The sequence below is a fragment of the Bos grunniens genome, chromosome 6 (genome assembly GCF_055505025.1).
Source record: "Bos grunniens cultivar Pamir isolate PY7600 chromosome 6, Bosgru_T2T1.0, whole genome shotgun sequence".
Lineage (NCBI taxonomy): Eukaryota > Metazoa > Chordata > Mammalia > Artiodactyla > Bovidae > Bos > Bos grunniens.
The window spans coordinates 45,505,136-45,527,990 of NC_141170.1; the positions used below are offsets into that span (position 1 = coordinate 45,505,136).

At 36.2% G+C, this 22,855-nt stretch overlaps 2 protein-coding genes and 1 long non-coding RNA gene across 4 annotated transcripts in view; 2 read left to right on the plus strand and 1 right to left on the minus strand.

Moving 5' to 3' along the window:
- IGFBP7 (insulin like growth factor binding protein 7) overlaps positions 1 to 577 on the plus strand; it is a 77,776-nt gene extending 77,199 nt beyond the window's left edge. For both annotated transcript variants that reach the window (XM_086405609.1, XM_086405610.1), the window contains exon 5: positions 316 to 577. In XM_086405609.1, the coding sequence (XP_086261735.1) occupies positions 316 to 335 (20 nt within the window). In that variant the 3' untranslated portion in view covers positions 336 to 577. The remainder of the gene's footprint in view (positions 1 to 315) is intronic.
- The window catches only part of POLR2B (RNA polymerase II subunit B), a 45,723-nt gene continuing 23,364 nt past the window's right edge, over positions 497 to 22,855 (minus strand). The window contains exons 11-25 of the mRNA XM_086405597.1: positions 22,280 to 22,423; positions 21,902 to 22,041; positions 21,691 to 21,802; positions 18,184 to 18,338; positions 16,839 to 17,037; positions 16,377 to 16,545; positions 9,813 to 9,909; positions 8,755 to 8,849; positions 7,404 to 7,654; positions 7,234 to 7,323; positions 6,655 to 6,762; positions 5,139 to 5,252; positions 4,568 to 4,728; positions 1,256 to 1,451; positions 497 to 743 (exon numbers count right to left, since the gene is read on the minus strand). Coding sequence (XP_086261723.1) covers positions 654 to 743; positions 1,256 to 1,451; positions 4,568 to 4,728; positions 5,139 to 5,252; positions 6,655 to 6,762; positions 7,234 to 7,323; positions 7,404 to 7,654; positions 8,755 to 8,849; positions 9,813 to 9,909; positions 16,377 to 16,545; positions 16,839 to 17,037; positions 18,184 to 18,338; positions 21,691 to 21,802; positions 21,902 to 22,041; positions 22,280 to 22,423 — 2,121 coding nt within the window. The 3' untranslated portion in view covers positions 497 to 653. The remainder of the gene's footprint in view (positions 744 to 1,255; positions 1,452 to 4,567; positions 4,729 to 5,138; positions 5,253 to 6,654; positions 6,763 to 7,233; positions 7,324 to 7,403; positions 7,655 to 8,754; positions 8,850 to 9,812; positions 9,910 to 16,376; positions 16,546 to 16,838; positions 17,038 to 18,183; positions 18,339 to 21,690; positions 21,803 to 21,901; positions 22,042 to 22,279; positions 22,424 to 22,855) is intronic.
- On the plus strand, positions 5,148 to 5,816 carry LOC147370622 (uncharacterized). The gene is made up of 2 exons (XR_015165385.1): positions 5,148 to 5,280; positions 5,786 to 5,816. It is a non-coding gene; the product is annotated as an uncharacterized LOC147370622 (long non-coding RNA).

Below are 22,855 nucleotides of genomic sequence, written 5' to 3' on the forward strand. Positions count from 1 at the left end.
CAAAGGAAAGTTCCTTAGTCTCTCTCTAGCTTATCTTGCTCATCTAAGAAATGTGCTTCTCCCAGTTCTATAATAAGGTCCCTCTCTTACAGATGGACCAGTACAAAAAAATCACCTTCCACATCTAAAAATCATATACAGGTAGTTCAAATTCAAAGAGCACTCCCACTGCCCACCATATCAAGTTATCCTCACACATTCTTTATCCCACATTTTAACATCTTCATTTATTGGGAAACACTACACTACCTCAAAATTAGAAAATAAAACCATATCCATATGTGTAACTAGTTTTTATCTTTTTTTTTTAAACAGGTGAAGGTGCTGAGCTGTAAACCTGCAGAATGTATTAGTCTGCATAGCTAAAAGTAGTCATGGGTAACTACAGCCTCCTGTTCTTGCCTAGTAACCAGTTTCTTTTCATCCAGTCCACTAACACTTTAGCTATATTCACTGATTTTACACAGTGAAATACGAAATTAAGATAACACACCAAGACTATCTACAAAAATTTATTGTCTATTTACAGAAGAAAAGCATGCGTATCATTAAAACAAATAAAATGTGTTTTCTCACAGCGCAGTACATTTTTGTTTAAAAAAAATTTTTGAAGCTGTATCACAGAAACAAGACACAAGGATTTTTTAAAAGAGCTAAACACTCATCATTCGAGGTGCAATACTCATGGACATGAGTTCCTGAAACAACAGTTTGCACGCATAAGGCATTCGAACCAAAGAGATCTGGGGAAGGAGAAAAAAGAGGTAATTAGCAAAGCTGTATTGAAGCAACCCCACTTCCCTACCCCAGGAAAAGTCAAAGACCTGGCACTAGAGGCGATGAACAAACGAGTGGGCTGCTAACACTCATCCTATCACCGTGGCCTATGGTGGCTCTTTCTCCTAACAGGCCTTGGTATTTTACCCTTTTTGTCAGACTTAATTTATATTCACCCTTCTCCATGAAAAGTTTTTAAAAAAAAAAACACACTCATTGTTTAAAATTCCTTGTACAAGACCTTATTATTTCCAAAAGATGAACAGCTTACAGAAATTACCACGCTAAAACTTAAATTAGTTTTTAGAAAAACAGAATTGATATCTTTTTCTTCATTTAAAACCAGGAATCTTACAGAAAAATGCTACCAAAATTGTGAAAACACCAATCTGTTCACCACACTAAATCTGCCTGGATGATGAGGCAAACATGGTTATATCCTGAATAGATAATAACTGCCAGGAATGTCTGTACATACCTGGGTTTTATTTCGGCAGCCCCTGCATTCGTATGTATGGGTCCTGGTGTTCGCAATTGCCATTATTCCACAAAGATTGCAAACGTGAACCTGATACGGATCTGACGCCTCAAACAACCTCTCCCTTAGAAACTGGGCTGCTCCATGCGCGATCTGACAGTCTCGTTCCATCTCTCCAAAACGCAAGCCACCATCACTATTACGGGAAGAAACAACAGGCTATTTCGTACTGGTTTTCTATTATCAATACCACTTTGACTAATGGCAAATATAAAAAGTAACATTAGTAAAGAATGGCGATGGCACCCCACTCCAGTACTCTTGCCTGGAGAACCCCATGGACGGAGGAGCCTGGTGGGCTGCAGTAAGAGTCAGACACGACTGAGCGACTTCACTTTCACTTTTCACTTTCTTGCATTGGAGAAGGAAATGGCAACCCACTCCAGTGTTCTTGCCTGGAGAATCCCAGGGACGGGGGAGCCTGGGGGGCTGCCGTCTATGGGGTCACACAGAGTCGGACACGACTGAAGCGACTTAGCAGTAAAGAATGAGAACTAGACTCCAATTTTTCTACTCTTGTCTTCTGTCAACATGGTTAGGAGGCTAAGAAGTCTACCAACTATTTGATGTGCACTAGAAGGTCCCCAAACAGAGTAAACACATTAATTTCTTAAGTATAGCATATACTTTTTCAAATAAAATACAATGACGTACAGAATAAAATCTTGTAACATTATCATTTAACTTATTCGAATTCATCTGTATGCTAAAAATGTAATAATAAAAGTTAATCTAAATAAAGTAGCTTCTCCACGAGTGAGACTCCCAAGCAATCAAACCTGAAACAATAAATGCACATTGGCACAAGTAATGGAAAGAACAGGTGAATCAGTCACAGGTTTCCCCAGCTTAGTAAGTGAAATGAAATGCATTGTTCTGATAGGCAGGCAAGTAGATGGTAATGGCTTCCTTAATATTCTTCTATATAAAAGATAAAGAATGGTTTCATGGGAATATACACACACACACACACACACACACACACACACACATATATATATATTAATAAAATACATATGATTAAAGAGCTTCTAATGATATTACCAAAAACAAAACACTTGGTCAGCTTTAGAGGATTCTAAGTAACTGACCCATCATTTTGAAAACTGGTAAATAAAAGCAAAGAATCAAGCATTTATCATGTCTTTTACTATATGAACTATGTCACCAGGTAACCAGATGATGAAACAAAATTTCTCTCTATGAAAGTATTCCACCTAATAAATGAAGGAATGATAAAATTAGAATCTCATCAGTCTGCAATCACTATTTAATTAAAGGTTTTAGGTAATGAACATTAATGATCATTAATAGCTACTGAAGTCACAAAAGAAAAACAACCAGATATGGAAAGTATACAACTTTGAATACTGCCTTTTAAGTATTACTACTGAAGAACACAAACCCTTTACCTCATCAAGGCTCTAAATCCAATTAGCTATTTACAAGAAATAGGCACACACAGCCCAGGAATGCAATCAACAAAAATCCAGACTGTGAGAGGGAATTCCCTGGCAGTCCAGTGGTTAGGACTCAGCGCTTTCATTGCTGGCGCCTAGGTTCAACCTCTGGTTGGAGAACTAAGATCCCACAATTCAAAAAATCCAGTCTGTGAGAAACCCTCCATGACAAACAATCCAACAAATAAAGTGCAAGGAAAAAAAGTTAAAGGGTAACCCATAGATTAAGGAAAAAATACTTGAGACATATCAATCAACTACAAACCATGGGCCTTATTTGTATCCTAATTGAAACCAACAAACGTTTTTTAAAAACTATGCAACTGTCAAGAAAATCTAAACACTAGATATTTAATAATATTAAGGAGGTACGGTGATTGCTTTTATTACTTTCCTATCTTCTAAAGCAGGCGTTCTGAGAGTGTGGTCTGTGGACTCTTAAGGGTGAAAACTGTTTTTATAATAATACTAATGACACATTTGCTTCTTTCACTGTGTTGACATTTGCACTGACAGTTGCAAAAGTAACTGAATAAACTGCTGGAACCTGAACACATCAGGTGGGTAGAACCATACTTTACTAGCAATCATATTCTCCAGTGTATCTGAAGGGTGAGAAAACCAGTTTTATATAAAGAATGTCATTAATGAAGCAGTAAAAAAAATGATTAGTTTTATTCAACTTTGACTTTTTAACAGTCTGATAAAATGAGTTCTCATAAGGCACTTTAGTTGTATACTAAAGATGGTGGCCTTGAAGTGCCTGCACAATTCTGAACTAGTCACTTTTATCATGAAATATCTTTTATACCTGAAAAAACAGCTGACACCAATCATGTTAATTTGCCAACATTAGCACCAACTATGTTAATTCAGCCTTAAGATATTTGGCAGACATTTTTTTCACTCAAGGAAAACAATTTTAAATATTTGTTGTAAATGATTAAAAATCAGAGTTTCAATGAAAGAGGAGAATTTTAGAAAAAGAAAACCTCTATCCAACACTCTGAGCTTGATAACTTCCCAATACTTAAAAACTTTCTGATGACATGGTGGTGATATTCACAAATGTGAAATTTTTTTTTTTTTTGATATAATGAAATGTGTCAACATGTAAAAATCTACACAACTCAATGAAAATATTTTCCAAATAACCAATTATGAGACTACGAAACTACATAAGTATAAAAGATACACTCAAAGTATAAGACAGGCCAATGGATTTCAATATAAAAGATTCATTTAAGTGGTTCCAGATTCTACATCACAACTAACCTTTCAGAAAGGACAACTTGTCACTCTAGTGCAGCATCAAAAAAAAAAAAAAAAAATTCAGTCACCTGAAAATTACTAAAATATTTTTCCCCTTCAGCCATAAATCTGTGTGAGGTCACATAGTTAATTATAAAAAATGAAATCCTGCAATGGATTAAATGCAGAAGCAAACACAAGAATCAAGAATCCAGCTATCTTCTCACGAACCAGTTCATTAAGAAGATTTGCAAAAAGAAAAAAAAAAAGATTTGCAAAAAGATAAACCAATGTCACTTATCACTAAATTTATCCAGAAAATATTTTTCACTTAAAATGTTATTTATGTTAATATATAATGAATTTGTTACTGTTATTTTTTAAACCAAGTAATAAATATTTTAAACCTTTCTCGGTTTTAACTTCTAACATGATAAATATCAAAAGATACCAACTCCCACACAAAAGCCTTTTAGGATCCTGGACTCAAGAAATATGAGAACAATTCTTTTATATAAGATCAATGATGCAGCTCTCTTACCGAGATCTACCCTCCATCGGCTGTCTATTTAGAATCTGAATAGGTCCCCGAGCGCGAGAATGTATCTTATCATCCACCATATGCTTCAAACGCTGGTAGTAAGTAGGGCCAATAAAAATCTGTGATGTGATTTTTCGACCAGTGAATCCATTGTATAAGACCTGAAACAAGCAGATTTTTAAGTACAGACTTAAAAATTACTAAACAAGTTCAAAGAATATATGTACATATACTATACAATTCCATTTCTATACAAATCAAAACAGACTAAAATAATCTATGCTGTAAAAGGAGTAATTGCCTTGGGGTGGGGGTATGAAGGTAGTGACTGGAAGGAGACACGAGACAGCATCAGGCATAAAAGGATTCTGATCATTTTCTTTAAGGTCTGGGTGCCAGTCACACCTGTGTTCACTTGGTGAAAATTTATCAACCTGAGCATTTATGATTTATGTATATATCTGAAGTATGTGGTATACTTCAATGAAAGATTTATTTTTTTAAGAATGAAATAACACACATGCAAAAAAAGAATATACTTAACAAATAACCAGTGTAAAAGCAAACATACCTCATTTCCTCTGAGATGGTAGCCATAATCAGATAAAAGATTAGAAATCTTCTGCACATTAACAGCATCATTGAATGGAGTGGCATCACCAATTTCACCCTTGTTAGCTGATACCTTTAAAAAGAAAAGTAATGTTTAAAAGGTTGCTTCCCTCCAAGGCTGCTTTTAGAACTGTATGAAGTCACTTTGGAGTCTTCAGTTTCTAAGAGATTTAAGTTAAAAAATGTTTCCTGGAAGGTTAGCTTGAATCACTCTGTGGATAGATTGTGACTTAACCCTGTTTGAATATGAGGGAAAGCTGTCACCTTCCTTGAAAGCAACTTGAGCAAATCTTTAAAGGACCCTGACATTCAATGCTGAGGCTTTAATAAAATACACACCTATTTTATCCCAAGTTTATAATGGTGGCCTGAACAAGGCCCCTGTAAATAAATCAGCATTTATGACCAGACAAAAGATAATCTGGTCTTGGACTTCTATTTTTATACAGAAAACTTGTAAAGACTTAGGCCAACTAAGTCTACCCACCAAGAGAAGAAACTTGCCTTATCCCTATGGATAGCCATGCGGAATCATTGTTTCTTGGCTCAAGAAAGTCTGACAATAAAAGATACTAGCTAACAAAAAAAAATAAAATAAAATAAAAGGTTGCTTCCTTCTGTCTCTCTTTAGAAGTCTATGTTAATACAAATACAGTCAGTTTAAAAAAAAAAAACACCTTTTTAAGAAAGGGAAGATTGGGGTCATGGAATTGGGGTCACCATGGTAAGGAGCATTCCAGCTCACTTCTACTCCTGGCTTCTGGATATCTTTGAATATGTCCGATTAACACTGTCACTGACTCACCTACTTGGTTGTTGCAAGAATTGAATTAAAATTGTACAAGAATGCAAAAAAAAAAGGGGGGGGGGAGATTTTGAACTTAAGGTTACAAATTAACTTATCTATCTATGTTATGGAAAGCTGTAACATAGGGTTCATTTTATTAGCATCTTACATAAAATAGAACAAACTACCTTTTAAGTCTTCAAATAGGAAGCTCTCTGTGAGACCACATACAAAAAGAATGAAACTCTCAAATATTTCCTATGATTCAAGGAAGATGACATTTTAATCCTTAAAACCAAGCCATCCATGTGTTAAGCTGTAGCTACTCTACCTTAATAAGATCCTTAAAAATAGAAAACCTCCACTGAAAGACACATGCATAGCTAATATTACAGCTATAAAACCATTAGGTTCACAATGAACTAACCACCACTTACAGAAAAAAACCAATCAAAAGAATAACCATATATTCAAAGACTGGATATAGTAAATTTTGCAAGAATTTTTAGTCGTAACTTTGCAAATTTTTGCAAAAAGACAGACAGACATAATCAAACCAATTAAAAGCAGGAAAGTAAGTGTCACACTGGCTTTTTCCACAGTACCCTGGCTCAGAATGAGAGAAATCACCTAACACTTTGGAAGAAACATCAATTTGAGACCTATATCTGTAAAGAAAATCTCTTACCTTCCCTTGAAGACATTCAATCAAGTGACCAATGGTCATACGAGAGGGGATGGCATGGGGATTTATGATGATATCAGGGGTGATACCTTCACAGGTGAAAGGCATATCCTATAAAGGAATTTTTTAAAAGACACTTGAAAAACTTAAATCTCTTAGCTACAGAACTAGAACTGATTCCCCTTCATCTGAACTTTTCTATGTCCTAAACTCTGTTCAACATAGTACGCATGCTAAGTTGCTTCAGTCGTGTCTGACTCTTTACGACTCTATGGACTGTAGCCTGCCAGGGTCCTCTGCCCATGGGACTCTCCAAGCAGGAATACTGAAGTGGGTTGCCATGCCCTCCTCCGGGGGATCTTCCCAACCCAGGGATCGAACCTGCAGCTCTTATGTCTCCTGCAGTGGCAGGCAGGTTCTTTACCACTAGCACCTGGGAAGCCCTCAATATAGATGTTCACCTACTTGTTCAGCACTACAACTGAAAGTCAAGCCTTTACTGCCTCTGGGCTCTTAAGTTAAAGCACATTTTAATAAAATGATCAATAAAACTGTGAGTCAGAGGTGATGAAAGATACCTACCTCCTGTCTATACTGAATACCACAAGTACCCTTTTGACCATGTCGACTAGCAAATTTGTCTCCAATCTGTGGAATTCTAACAGAGCGTACCTAAATTCACATAAAAATAACTTAGTTAGGTCATTCTGGTTTACTTTCTATAAACAACAATATGACAAAGCTATACTTACCCTTATTTTACAAAATTTATATCCTTCTTGGTTGAGAGTTACCATAACCTGATCCACAATGCCCGTCTCACTAGTCCTGAGAAAAGTGCTACAGTCTCTCTTTGTATAGCGTCTATTAGTGCCCTCCAATTCATCTTCATTTTCAGGCAAGGTGACTGTTTTGCCTATAATAACATCATCTCCTGATACACGAACTCCGGGAGCTATCAAACCATCATCATCCAGCTTGTCATAAATAGCATGTCTCATACCTGAGAAGAAAGAGAATTTTCTGAAATGGTAATACCATAAAGAAAAGTATTTAAAATGTCACATAATCCCTCTCTCAAAAAGATTAAAAAGCAAATATATACATCCCTTTTAACCAGAGAGAAGTTCACAGGAATATCTAACACATGTTACAGTAACATGCCCTTATTCCAAACATTACAAACAATTCTGAACTTTAAAAAAAGGCACTGGACTGAGTACTGGAAAATCAAGATTCTCCATTTGCTAAGTGACTTTGGATAAATGTGTTGCCATCTTTTGCTCCCTATATTACATGAGAAAGAGTTATCTATGTCCTCTATACAAAATCTCCCACAGAAAACTTGAAATCTAAACTGTAACCTTAACTCCACTGAAAATCAGTTCACTACTACACAGAAGCACCCACAGGAAATGTGAGTACAAAAACGTGTTACTTCATGCAATACTGTTAGAAGCCAAAACTGTAGCAGATATTCCTCCAGGACATCCCATCCATCCCAAAAGCTGTATATAGCTTTTAAATGTCTGTAAAAACAGTAACTAGAAAATAAATCTGAGTTTTTCAGAAGAAACAAAGTTGTAGACATTCTCTCACTATTTATCTGCTAAATATATACATATACTGTGGCCAGACAAACACTATGGTCACATCAGAATGTGAAGAGGGGAGGAAATTCCCATGAAAATACGTAAACTAAGGGACAGGACACGGTACAAGTGAGAATGAGGCTGGGTGTGTCCCATGCAATTATATGGCCTCTCTTCTTTCCTAAATCCTTTCCTCAATGCAGAATAGAAGAATAGACCTAACAGAATAAAAGGATAGAAGAATAGACCTAACAGAATAAAAGGATAGAAAAATAGACCTAACAGAATAAAAGGATAGAAGAACAGACCTAGCAGAATAGAAGGACTATAGTAAGCCCACTCCAGCTGTAAAGACTTCAGGCAAATATATCTATTTCCTTAAATATAAGCTCTAAGAATGACTAGCAAACATACTCCCACACTGCATAAAGGAGGGTGGGAAGACAAAACCCAGAAAAACTAATCAGGAGTTAACTTTGAATTCCATAATTTCACTGTCAGTATCACTTACCCTGGCAAGTTTCACGTGTAGGCTTCTCAAAAACTTCTTCTTGATCAAACCCTTTTTTAGATTCCTGTTCCTTGTATGATCGATAGAAAACAGACCTAAAAATACAGGGTTCTAAAGTGAACTTTATTTTCCTTTAATAATACAACTTAGAACATACCAATAATTTTTACTTAGTTGATATCTGGTAATTTTAACCACGGCAATTAAACTATGAATCTAGGACAGGAGTTAACTGTATGAAGGGTCAAACTTAAGTCCTAAGAGCTATTACACAGGTCACCCATGTAACATTTGATACTTAACACAGCTTGAACTATGAGAACAGGAATACTAAGTCCAACCCTCGACCAAAATAAGAATCCCTCCCATAATAGCCCTCAGAGATGGTCACCCAGGATCTGCCCCAGTGCTTCTACTGAGAAATTTATGATATTAAGCTATAATGTCCAACTCTGGTCTGATATCCTCTGACAACTATACAGAAAAAATCTATCCTCTCTTCTAAATTCTCAGTTTTTTAACCAATTTTCACATGCCATGGATTTGTGATTAATGTTCGACAATCAAACTGAATAACAGAAAATAAGACTGAAAAAGAAAAATACTATAATTTTAACAGTAGTTATTTAAGGGTCCTAAAACTTTTAGGTTTATCTTTACTTTTTAGAGCTGATTTCACCATTTTAACCCCTATACAGGCAACCATACAACAACCTATGTCTGACAGGTATCCACAAAGTTTTATGAATGGAGACAGATTACCTATCTTAACAGAAAAATTTCTCTGCTGTCAGATCAACATTTCTTCTTGCCTAACATTCAAAAAATTTGGACACACACGTCACACCTTTTTTTTTCTTTCTGGCTGTACCATGTGATACGTGGGATGTTAGTTCCCCAACCAGGGGAACCATGCCCTCTGCATTGGAGGTACAGAGTCTTAACCACTGGACGACCAGGGAAGTTCCCACATCTATTTTTAAAAAACTTTTTTAAAAAATTAAAATATTAATATTTCCACTATATCTGTATTTTGGAAACTGTTATAAATAGCTGACCTGAAAAAGCCACGGTCTACAGCTGAACGATTCATAATAACAGAGTCTTCTTGATTATATCCAGTGTATGATGCAATGGCTACAATTGAGTTGATACCTGTAGTATATTCAAACAGCAAACATTAAAGCATCACATGAGAAACAAAGAAAAATCACCTCTTTCTTTTAAATCTATCCTATTTAACTATATTTACCGCAAATGTTTTCACCATGGTAACTGTCAAAGTCTACTCCTCCTGGAAGAGCAATCTGTGAGAAAACTACTCTGATGGTTAAATGTTTAATATAAGCAAATCCTAATAGTAGTCACTCCCACTGTATCCACTTTCTAGTCAGTGATTATATACATGTAACCGTATATTTATAAAGTCCCTCCCCCAACCAGGTTTCATGGTTCTCACCAGAACCCTGTGCCATAAACAAGGCAAGTATTATTATTTGCCTTATTAGAAAGATCTAACAAAATAAGACTTATCCATGATCTCAAAGTTAATAAGCAATAGAATCAGGTTCCAGCTCTTGTCTCCTGACTTTAAGTTTGACCTGGTACTACCCTGTTCCTCTCTTCGCAGCCCTGCTCTGCTCCTAGATCCTCTCCCTATACTACAAAGAAAAGTGGTATTATCTTTTCTACCTCAATTTTATTTAGTTGCTACTGCCAAAACTATTTTTAATGAGACCTTAAGACTTAAAATATCAAGTATTGACAAACAAAACTGATAAACCTTTAGCCACACTCATCAAGAAAAAAAGGGTGAGGGCACAAATCAAAAATTAGATATGAAAACAGACAAGCTACAACTGACACTACACAAATATAAGGAGTCAGAAGAGATGACAACAAGTGACTATATGCCAATAACATGAACAACCTAGAAGAAACGGACAACTTCTTAGAAAAAGACGGAACCAGGGAGAACTAGAAAATACGAACAGACAAATCACAAGTACTAAAACTGAAACTGTGATTTAAAATTTCCAACAGACAAAAGAGTAGGACCAGATGGCTACAGAGGCAAACATTTAGAGAAGAATTAAGACCTATCCTCCTGAAACTATTCCAAAAAGTTGCAGAGAACAGAACACTCCTAAACTCATTCATTCTATGAGATCACCATGACCCTGATATCAAAACCAGAGAAAGATACCACAAAAAGAGAAAATTACAGGCCAGTATGCCTGATGAACACAGACACAAAAATCCTCAACAAAATATTAGCAAACTAAAGAAAAAACAAAACAAGAGTTACCACATAATCCAGCAATTTCACTCCTGGGCGTATATCCAGAAAAGATGAAAACGCGAATTCAGATGATACATGCACCCCAGTGTTCATAACTGCACTATTTATAATAGCTAAGGTACAGAAGCAACGTAAGTATCCATCAACACGGTCAAGCTGTATAATGCAGAGAAAGTACATAAAGATGCAGGATCCTCAAGGTAGGGGGGACCTGAAGATAGATGACATTTGCAGAAATCCCAGGGTCTTGGGAGATGTGATGTGCTCCTACTGCTATGGAAGCCAGCAAGAGGACTTACGTGACGTTTGTGATACATGGAATGGGCAAGACTTCCTTGCACATCCTCACGACATACAGTGCTACCCTATGGCCCTCCCTCTCGTCCAGGTGACAGAGCCTGTAGATGCTAAATGGTCTTGGCCCTTGTAGGGCTTTCCTCCTCTGCTGTGACAACCCCTGATAGCCCACACACGCTATATCTACTGCATCCCAGGAAGCAATCTCCTCCATCCTACAACCTTTATCCAAGGTACGCAGGCAAGTCTGAAAGATCAGATAAATTTAGCTAAAAGCAGTAAACTTCTGAATTTTATTTCTAATACTTTCTTCTTAGCTTAAAAGCCCCAAATCAAAAAACAGTGTAGTGAAGAGGAAAGAGAACAAAAAAGGAAAATGGAGGAAAGACCTATTTCTGGTCTTAAAAAAAAAAAAGCCAGAGTTTGCATTCTGGGTTTACAAAATAAGTTGTACAACTTTGGGCAAATAACCTTTCTGATCCTGTCTCCACATCTGTAAAACAGAGAAGATACAACCACCACTATTACTAATCAATTAACATTTATTTCTCCCTTACGAACTGGTAGGCACAAAGCCATGAGTTTTAAGTGGATATAACCATTTAATCATCACAAAAGCTTTGAGGCAGTTTGTAGGTGAAAAAACATCACAAAACTTTTATGACGCTTAGAAATAATATGTGTGAAGTACTTTGGTTGGTATTTCACAAACTGCTCAAAATATACCAATAATTTTTAAAACATTATCTGTTATTCCAAAGACTATCAACATGTGAAATCTAGGATTACAATTCATCTGTCAGTCAGGCTGTCCCCACCCACTTCAAACCTCAGTTCAGCACTAAGGAAGCTCTAAGTACCCTGAGCCACTTTAAATCAAGGTGAACTTCTGTCACAAGGATCTCTGCTCCCAGAAGATACCATCCAAGGTAATAGTACCCTATAAAATAGGAATGATACTAATCAAAAGATCACTTAAGATAACCCAGTCTGCCCCTTTGCCTTAGAGATCAGAATCTGGTCAATGCAGCTGGCATATCAAGCAGGGACAGAGCTAATTATTTAGCCAGGAGGGTCAGGAGATTGGTTACATCGATGTGTATGAAGTTGCTCAGTCGTGTCCAACTCTTTGTGACCCCATGGACTGTTGCCTACCAGGCTCCTCTGTCCATGGAATTTTCCAGGCAATAGTACTGGAGTGGACTGCCATTACATCAACAGATGTAGCAAATAACTCAACATACTGGGGACAATGGGAGCCAGGTTTCTCACTGTCAGAGAATGGAGTTCTAAAACAAACACTACAGTGTTGTACTGGGAGATATGGTATAAACTCATAGTTCTTTAGTATATATAGATATAAAAATAGTTAAAAGTGAGAGGAGTATATGCATGCATATATTTTCCTAGCTCCAGCAGCTGAGAGGACCTAGAAATGATGACACTCTAATACCAAGGACCAAGCCTAGCACCCAGATTTTGGTTTCCACACACTATCCTTCACTAAAAGAAGAAATGGCCAAGTCCAAGTTTAGGGGAAGAAAGGCACAAGATGAAACAAAAGGTAAGGAAGTGCTTAAAGAATGATGAGGAGCTAATGGAGTCATCTTGAAGATGCTCTCACTGGAAAATCTGGGATTTCAGCATCAAAAAGGAAAGAATGATAAAATTAGAAGATCACCATTTGGCAACACTTACACAGTAAACTAATGTGAGATAAAAATGGGATATTTACATCCTCTCAAAGTATCTTCTAACAAAGACTTATTACTCACTTAATAAGACTGCTAGAAGACATATCAATAACCTCAGATATGCAGATGACACTGCCCTTATGGCAGAAAGTGAAGAGGAACTAAAGAGCCTCTTGATGAAAGTGAAAGAGAAGAGTGAAAAAGCTGGCTTAAAACTCAACATTCAGAAAACTAAGATCATGGCATCCAGTCCCATCACTTCATGGCAAATAGATGGGGAAACAATGGAAACAGTGACAGACTTTGTTGGGTTTTTTTTGGACTCCAAAATCACTGCAGATGGTGACTGCAGCCATGAAATTAAAAGACGCTAAGAAAAGCTATGACCAACTTAGTGTATTAAAAAGCAGAGACATTACTTTGCCAACAAAGGTCCGTCTAGTCAAAGCTATGGTTTTTCCAATAGTCATGTATGGATGTGAGAGTTGGACCATAAGGAAAGTTGAGCACTAAAGAATTGATGCTTTTGAACTGTGGTGTCGGAGAAGACTCTTGAGCGTTTCATGGACTGCGAGGAGATCCAATCAGTCCATCCTAAAGGAAATCAGTCCTGAATATTCATTGGAAGGACTGATGTTGAAGCTGAAACTCCAATACTTGGGCCACCTGATGCAAATAACTGACTCACTGGAAAAGACCCTAATGCTGGGAAAGATTGAAGGCAGGAGGAGAAGGGAACAACAGAGGATCAGATGGTTGGGTAGCATCACCAACTTGATGGACATGAGTTTGAGCAAGCTCCAGGAGTTCATGATAGGGAAGCCTGGCATGCTGCAGTCCATGGGGTCGCAGAGTAGGACATGACTGAGTGACTGAATCAAACTGAGCAAGTACAATACTTATATTTAATAAAATGTGGAGAAGCCTGACAGTCACTATCTTAATTACATAATAAAAATTAGAATCACTAACAATGGGACATAGAGACAGCATATGCCTCCTGACATGATGCCCTAAGAATGAAGCACCAGTTCTGTTAGCCCTGCCAAGAATTCATAACCTGAATATAAACCACAGGAAAAAACAGTCAAATTGAAATTGAGAGACAATGTATAAATTAACTTGACTGGACTCTTCAAAAATGTGAAGGTCATAAGAGACAAGGAAAGACCAAAGAACTGTTTCAGACTAAAGAGACATGCAGAATCCTGGATTAGACCTTAGACCCTAGACCCATAAAGGACATTATGAGGACAACTGGCAAAATCTGAATTTGGGGACTACTGATTAGATGGGGATCAGTGCTGACCCCCTGATGGTGACAGATGTGCTGTGCAGAATATCTTTGTTTTTAGAAAATATACACTGAAAAATTAAAGAGTGATGGGGCTTCCAGGCCTGCAACTTACTTTCAAAAGGTTTAGGAAGAAAAAGAAAGGGAAAGAACACTGCAAGTGTGGTAAAATGTGAACCCAGAAATCTGGATGGATAGTATACAGGAGTTCTTTTTAATAGTCTTGCAACTTTTCTGCAAGCTTTAAATTATCTCAAAATAAAGTTTTAAAATAGCTGACAAGATTAAGGCATGAAGCAGTAACAAAACTGAAAGGCACGTGGTCCCTACCAGCCATGCCCTTACCACTTCATATCAGTGCCAAAGGAACATTCTATTTCAAATTCAATCCTTCACAATATTTCTTTTCTTCTCTAGCCATTAAGAAACTATCATCTAAATGTCAAGAAAACACCTGCACTGCAAACACAGACCAAAGATCCCGGCACACTGCAGACAGAGTAACAGATTCTGCTTTTCTAGTTTCTTTTTCTAGACAAGAGTAACCCCTTGTGGAGGACTCTTAAATCATTCTAAGCTGTGAGAATCTGCTATCAAAATGCTAGATCCCATATTACAGTAAATGATTTAAAGCCACTATTTACAAGGTACACTTTACTAAATAATGTTATCCACAGTCAAAGCCAAAATTGTGCTAATATGGTAAGACAACAACTGTGTGGAAGAACCATGCTGTCTCCTTTATATTCAACTCTCTTATACCCTTCAGACTTCTCTGCACTATTTCAAGAAACTGTTGTTCTGAAATCTCTTCCTGGAAATTCCAGGGTTTTCTCCTTATCAGATTCATTTCAAATCTCTTCTCCTCCTGATTTCTTTTCCCCAAGTTCTGGCTGTCTCTGACTTTATTCTCACTCTGAATTTTCCCTGAGCAATTTCAGTCATCTATAATTATCATTAACATAGCAAAAACTTCACAGCTCTTGATTTGACATTTCTTCTAACTGTATTTGCAACTCACTGTTGGAAGATCATTCCTGAGATGATGTGGCAGCAACTCAAAATCAATATGTCAAAAACTGAACTTGTTATCTTACCTCTAAAACCTCTTCTTTCAATCTAAAGAGAGTGGATGTACGTATAACTGACTCCCTGTGCTGTGCAGCAGAATATAACACAATACTGTACATCAACTATAATCCAATAAAACTTAATTTTAAAAATAGAACCTCTTCTTTCTTCTAACATGCTCCCAATATTATTAATAGTCTCTCTCTCTGCTAGATCACCCAAGCCGAGAAGACCAACAATATTTCCAATTCCTTTCTTCCCTCTCTTCATAATTTCACATCCAAACAGTAATCAAGTCCTATCAAATGTATTTCAACAGGTGTTTCAACCCCTTATACTTTTTCACTTCTTAGTAAGAACGGTACCAATTCTCACTTAGACCACTGCAAGAACCTCTAAGTTATCTCCCTACTTAATACCATATCTGACTCTATTTTTTAGGTGGCAGCCAGCATGACATCCAAAATAAACTTCCAACTGTAGTACTTCCATGTTCAAAAAGGCTAGACATTTTCATTCTCAAAATAAAATTCAACGCGCTGTTTCCATCTCATGAGATCAAGTACCATTCCCATGCATTTACACTCCATCCACACTAAACTAAGTACTGACAGTTGCCTTCATGCATCTAGGCCCTAGTTCAAACCATCTCTCAAATTCAATTACCCTTTCATCAACTTTACTCTGGGTCAAAATGCTACCTCCCCCATGAAATTGGCACTAGACTCCAATAGGAATCAATCATTTCTTTCACTCTGTGCTTCCAAAGGAATCTATATCTCCATCATAATACTTTCCACACATTTACCTTTTTATTTAATTGTGCTCATATTTTCCTGCCACAGTGTAAATTCTATGAGAACAGAGACTGTGTCATATGCATTTTATTAATCCTTCAAAGCACCCACAAAAATGCCTTAACCATGGCAGGATCTTACAAAATGTAGAACAAAACTGAACATACCTGCTGGCAGCTCTCTAAATCGTAGATACTCCATAGACCGTGTAGTCACAAGTGGTTTTTGAGGATAATACAGAACATGGGCCAACGTATCCATACGAACATGAAAGTTGGTGATATAAACCCCCATAGCCTGCTTACCCATAGCAGACTGGTATGTGTTTCTAGGGGACTAAAAGTAGAAATGAAAAGCACAATCAATGAAAATGTATTTACTTCTAAATAAACAGACTCTACAGGGTACTTCATAAACCAGAAATATGGTTGGTAAAGTTTCTACTTTTTCTGGAATAAGCAATTATGGCTATTAAGAGTCAAAAACAAGAATTATGCATATTAAATGCTGTAATCCATAGCCTTTACACTACAAGGCTTTTCTTTCAGAAGAAACTATAGACTAATTTCTAATTTTTATTTTACTTCCCCCCAATTCCTCACAAAGCATAGTTAAAAACTGGTACCAACCTGGTTATGATCAGGAAAAGGAATAATAGAGGCACAGACACCAAGAATCATTGATGGATGAATTTCACAGTGTGTATATGTGGAACAATAAGCTACTTCTTTCTCCTGTAAATCATCTGGGGTCATTGCAAGCATCACTGTTTCTTCTTCAAGAGTATCAATATATTCTACCACCCCACTGGCCACAAGATCCTGCCAACTAAAGAAGAATTCATTTAATTTCCTTACTTCCTCAACTATCTTAGTTAACTAGGCTTCCTACTTAATAAAGAGTATTCCTGTATCTGTATGTACTCTTATAGGAAGAGTCTTAAAATACATGTATTATTGTTAACAGTGGGGAAAAAAAAAGTTACTGAACAATACACATAAAGTATGGCTCTGTAACTACTATTAGTTTGTTTTTATCTGCTCTGATCTAAAGAACCTACTTGTGAGGCTAGGGGGTGAGTATATAAAAACAAAGAATAAGGTCTGGAGGAATATATACCCCAGTTGGTAACAGTACTTACTTTCGAAAAGGAAGGTGTGAACTGGAGGCTTTTATATATTTTATTACATCTATTTTTTGAATTTTTTTTACAACAAAACTATATACATTCATATATCACTAGTAATAAATTGTAAAAGATTTTTTAAATTAAATTTAGTATATTTTCATATTATGTTATATATTACTTCATCACATAGGTTATTTCTTTTTCTTTGGCCATACCACATGACATGTGGGATTCCAGTTCCCTGACCAGGGATCAAACCTGAGTCCCCTCCAAGCAGTGGAAGCTCAGAGTCCTATGTAGGTCATTTTTTATTAGTAGAGATAGTCTTTACCATGTCACAAAGACTTTTATTCTTAAATAAGACGATACAAGTCTCTTGAAAGAAAGTGTTAAGTCATTCAGTTGTATACAACTGATAACGACCCCCTGGACTGTAGCCTGCCAGGCTCCTCTGTCCATGGAATTCTCCAGGCAAGAATACTGGAGTGGATAGCCATTCCCTTCTCCAGGGTATCTTCCCAACCCAGGACTGAACCTGGTCTCCTGAATTACAGGCAGATTCTTTACCGTCTGAGCCACTAGGGAAGCCCCAAGTCTCTTACTTAAAAAAAATTAAGAACAACAAATGTAAAAAAAAGAACAACAAATGTAACTGCTTATGAGTTCAGAGTTTCTTTGTTTTTTGGGTCAAAGAAAATATTCTGGAATTAGATAGTGGCAATGGTTGTACTATCTTGTGACTATACTAAAAACCATTCAATGACATACTTTAAAATGTTTTATGTCATGTTAATTATATCTCATTTTAATTATATCTCATTTTTTTCCTAACTGCATGTTCTCACCTGTAATTGTTATATTCTCTCTCTTTCAATTGATCAATGTGTCTCTTCTTCAAAAGCAGCTTTTGTTTTTCCACAATTAGAAGTGGTCTACAAATACGGCCTGCATCTGTATAGATCCGAATCTCCCGCTCTCGAATATCTCTGATCATAGAAACCTACACATAAGAAGACAAAATAGTCTCATGAATTTATATCTTCTCTGTATCATTAAGGCTGAGATAAAATAACATTAATAAATTATCAGATAAAACTAACAGATCTTAGTTGATCATTGTTCAATATGCTAAAAACCTAGGTATAATTTAAAATTTTATAGAAGATAAATATTTAACCTTGATAATTATAGAGCTGAACAACATCTGGTAGTAATGTCATGCAAAATAAAATATGAATAAAATGTATTTTGGATATCAAAACACTAGTATGTGACAATTTCTTATTTTTGTCTCTGATAATTACATATACTTCACTGTGTAACCTTTCAATATCCAGCCCTGTGTCACTGCTTCAATCAAGCTTTCCCAATCGTAAGCCTGACTTCTCATGATAGTCTATCAGCAAATGGTTTAAAATCTATATGTCTAATACAGCAGTCACTAGCCACAGGTCACTACTAAGCACTTGAAATGTGACCATTCTAAAAGGAGATATGCTTTAAGTATAAACTACTTACTGAATTTCAATGATAAAATTTATCACTAATAATTTTCCATGGATTATATGTTGAAATTGTACTATTTTTGATGTATTAAGCTAAATAAAACACATTTATTTTCATCTATTTCTTTTTATCTTTTCTTTTTTCTGCCACACAACGTGTCTCATGGGATCTTAGTTCCCCGAGCAGGGGCTGAACTCATACCCTCGGCAGAAAAAGCACGTAGTCCTACCACTGGACCACCAGGAAATACCTTTTTTTTTTTCCCCTTAATTTTTTTAACATGACTACTACAAAAATTTAATTGTCTATGTAACTTACATTGCATTTCTACTGGATAGTGCTAGAAAATATATTCCTGGAAAATATCAAAAATATTTTGGAAAAATTTACAATAAAGAACATAATATTAAAAGCACTATAGAATTTGAAGTGCCAGTATCAAGAAGTAAACAAATAAAAATTTCCAGTGAATTTTCTAGATCTAATATATAATCTTAAAAGTCAACTAAGAAATGAATTGCTAATGAGTTGGGAAATGGAAAAATAGACTGGTATTTCTACATAAAAGTACTTTCAAAAAGTGAAATAACAACTGGATACTTTTATTAAAGAAAAGATTGGGTAGAGAATTCCCTGTTGGTCTGCGCTTTCACTGCTGGGGCCCAGGTTCAATACCTGGTGGGGGAACTAAGACCCACAAGCCACATAACGACGTAGCCATAGGAAAAAAAAAAAAGATTGGGTTTATTTTTAAAAAAAGTTTGGATTATTCAGTTTTAAAACAACAGCAAATCATTGAAGCTTAATCAAAAAACACTAAGTTCTCCCAAAGTATAAAGAGTCAAAAGCCAAGAAAAAGAAAATGTCCCACATTCTTAGCCCACTTCCCATCCTTAGAAAAAATCTGAGATTAAACTGTGTGTGTGAGCAAAAACACCAAGAACAGCATTCTCAAATGCTTTCCTTGAATCCTTAGAGAATTCCTAATAGAATATAAAATATTATATTACAATAACAGAATATAGCTCTTTTGTCTTAACAGAGAGACATAAACTGAGCTGTGTCTCCTCAAAGGCCAAACAGAATCTTGTATTTCAAAGGAAATAGGTGTTCTCGAGAAGACTACTGACAGGAAAGCCTAACAGGTCCAACACAAAGCTAAAGTTATAAATGGATAAGATGAGAACCTCTGGTTTTCAGAAAACATAAAGGAAAAGAAAAACTACTAGACTCCTAAAAAATATATACAATTCTCCTACTAAGAGGCTCCTAACAACATTCCCCAATAGGAGATTAAACAGCCCAGTTCAAGGACACAGGGCCGATTTACAGTTCAAACACTCACTCACTGTCAGACACTACATATCAGGCACCACACTCAGAACTGAAAATACAAAGTCATATTAAGACACATTCCTTGCCTCTGAGACGTTAACAGTATAGTGAGAGAAGCAGGCACATAAATCAATAGTTACTATCTGGTATATGCATTTTGTCATAACTTATTCAAGGAAAATATGCTATATATAGTCACAGAGATAGGTCTAAATCAGGGGTTCAGTGAAGAGCCCAACAGATCAAATCTGCCCTTACCTGCCATCTATTTTTTTGAAAAAATAGTTATATTGATTTGTGTACTGTCTACGGCTACTTTTCACTACAACAGCACAGCTGAATACACAACAGACACTGTAAGGTGAACAAAGACTAAAATATTTAATATCTGCTCCTTTAAAGAAAATGTTTGCCAACCTCTGATCTAAATCAAACTGGGGGGTCAGGTAAAGTATCCTGAAGAAGACAAGAGTTAATACTAGAGTTTTTCAGAATTAGTGAGATTTATCTTAGAAAAAAAAGTAAAAAACACCTTCTCCCTATTACCCGTTTTTGAGGAGGCATGGGACAGGGAGCACAATCATTTCAGATTGAGGGAAAAGGCCCATGGAAAGGTAAAGAGGCCTAAACAGCATGAAGAACTTAAATTTTATCCTAGAGACCACAGCAAACCTCAACAGAAACAAATGGCATTAACAAAATTCCCAATCATAAAAAACACAATGCTGGTTCTTGGGCTTTCTCTCTCTCTGCCCGCTGCCCTCAAGTAAAGCAAGCTGCTCCTGACTTCAAGCTCTGAACACCCCTGGCTCAAAACCCAGAGTCTGCCTGCTAGAGGAAGACTTGGAGCAGCCAAACCTTGATTCTCTGCTTTGCTAGGTAGACAGGTGGCCAGCTTAAGTGTGTTAGTTTCTCTCCAAATCCACTTTCACCCAGAAAGACCCAAAGGTGCAGATTTGGGAAAATAAAAAAAAAAGCCTGAGCCCAGCCCTCAATGTATTACACTGAAAGCAAAAGCCGTATTTTGGGGAGGAATAAAGTTCATTTGGTATTTTGATGATTAAAAAACAAAATCCTATACCCAGAGCACTCCAACATCCACCTAAACATGAAAGAATCTAATAGAAGTGTATCACATTTCAAGAATCAATCTCTGGATTCCAACAAAGGAAGTTATCAGAGATGATCATTCCTTCTTTAAAAGCACTGTCAGCTTCACAAAAAGATTCTCAAAAGAATACACTTTAAAATGTAATCTGAATTCCAAAATATAATTTAGTAATAAATTACATGTCAAAACTTTAGATGCATATATCTAAGGCATTAAAGTAAACAATACCTTATTATTAAATCTAACTCAAAACATTATCTAGACTTTTGACAACGCACTTTAAAATTCAAAGGACACCAGTTCAAGAAAGATATCAATGTAAAGACAACTTTCATTTAGCCTTATGCCTCGTTCAGAAATCCCAGAGATCATGTCCTCTTAAATAGTTAAAGATTCTTACTTCAGACACAATGATGTCCATCTGACGCCGCAACTTCCGGAGTGTGTTCATAAGTTGTTCAGGATCTTTATGTATTCCAACCCAACAGCCATTAACAAAAATCTTGGTTGCACTAAAATAGAAAACCAAAAGTATTTTGTACTTAGTAACTTTGTAATAAGCTATAACCAAAAATTAACAAGTTTCTTTTTTTAATTGCATCTATACACACTCAGCAATAGCTGCAGGAGAAATTTCTTCTAAATTTTCCATACTCCATTCTTCTAAAAATTCCAAAATTGGAGAAGGTTGAGATCCAACTGAAATATAAGCCATCAGGGCTAAATTCTTCACAAGTCCTACAGCATGGCCCTTGGAATAAATAAAGTACATATTACTCATACTGATTTAACATGCCTTGCAAAATTCTTTCCCACACTTCCCCTCCAATTTGATTTCAGAATATATTCTTACTTCCTAAAAATTATAATATTAGTTCTATACTATACTTAAATAATTAAATAAAATTAAAAGTTACTTATAAAAGTAATTATACTCTACATGATAATTCTTGTACTTTTTGTCTTAAACGTAAATTCTAATGTATTACCTCTGGGGTCTCAGCAGGACACACCATTCCCCATAATGTATTATGCAATTGTCTAGGTTTTGCTAGTTTGCCGTCTCTACCAATGGGAGAATTTAAACGACGCAGGTGAGAAAGAGTAGATGCAAAAGTCAGGCGATTTAATACCTAGAAAACAATAACAAATCTTTATAGAGCTTGGGCATTTCTGTTACACTATCGTATTTTTGGCAAATACTAAAATGAGGCAAAATCATATTTTTCACATATAATCCACTCAGTGTCCAACAGTTTCCATCCTTCCTTTCTCCAATCTGCCCTGGATAATTCTGTTCACTCTTGTAACTTAACTGACCCTTACAGCAAGGATGGCAAATGTATGACATATAGTTCTAACATGCCACATAAATGTTTTATGGCCTATCTCCAAACATTTGGATGGTAGTGGGGTTTTTTTAACTTGATTTGTTCTTCGTTGTATCCCAGTACCTAGAACAGTACTTAGCAAACATCAGCCACTAAGTGTTATATGCTACCAACTCTCATTCCTTAGACCATAGCAAACATCACTAACCCATCCCAGAACTTTTTCCAGGTTGA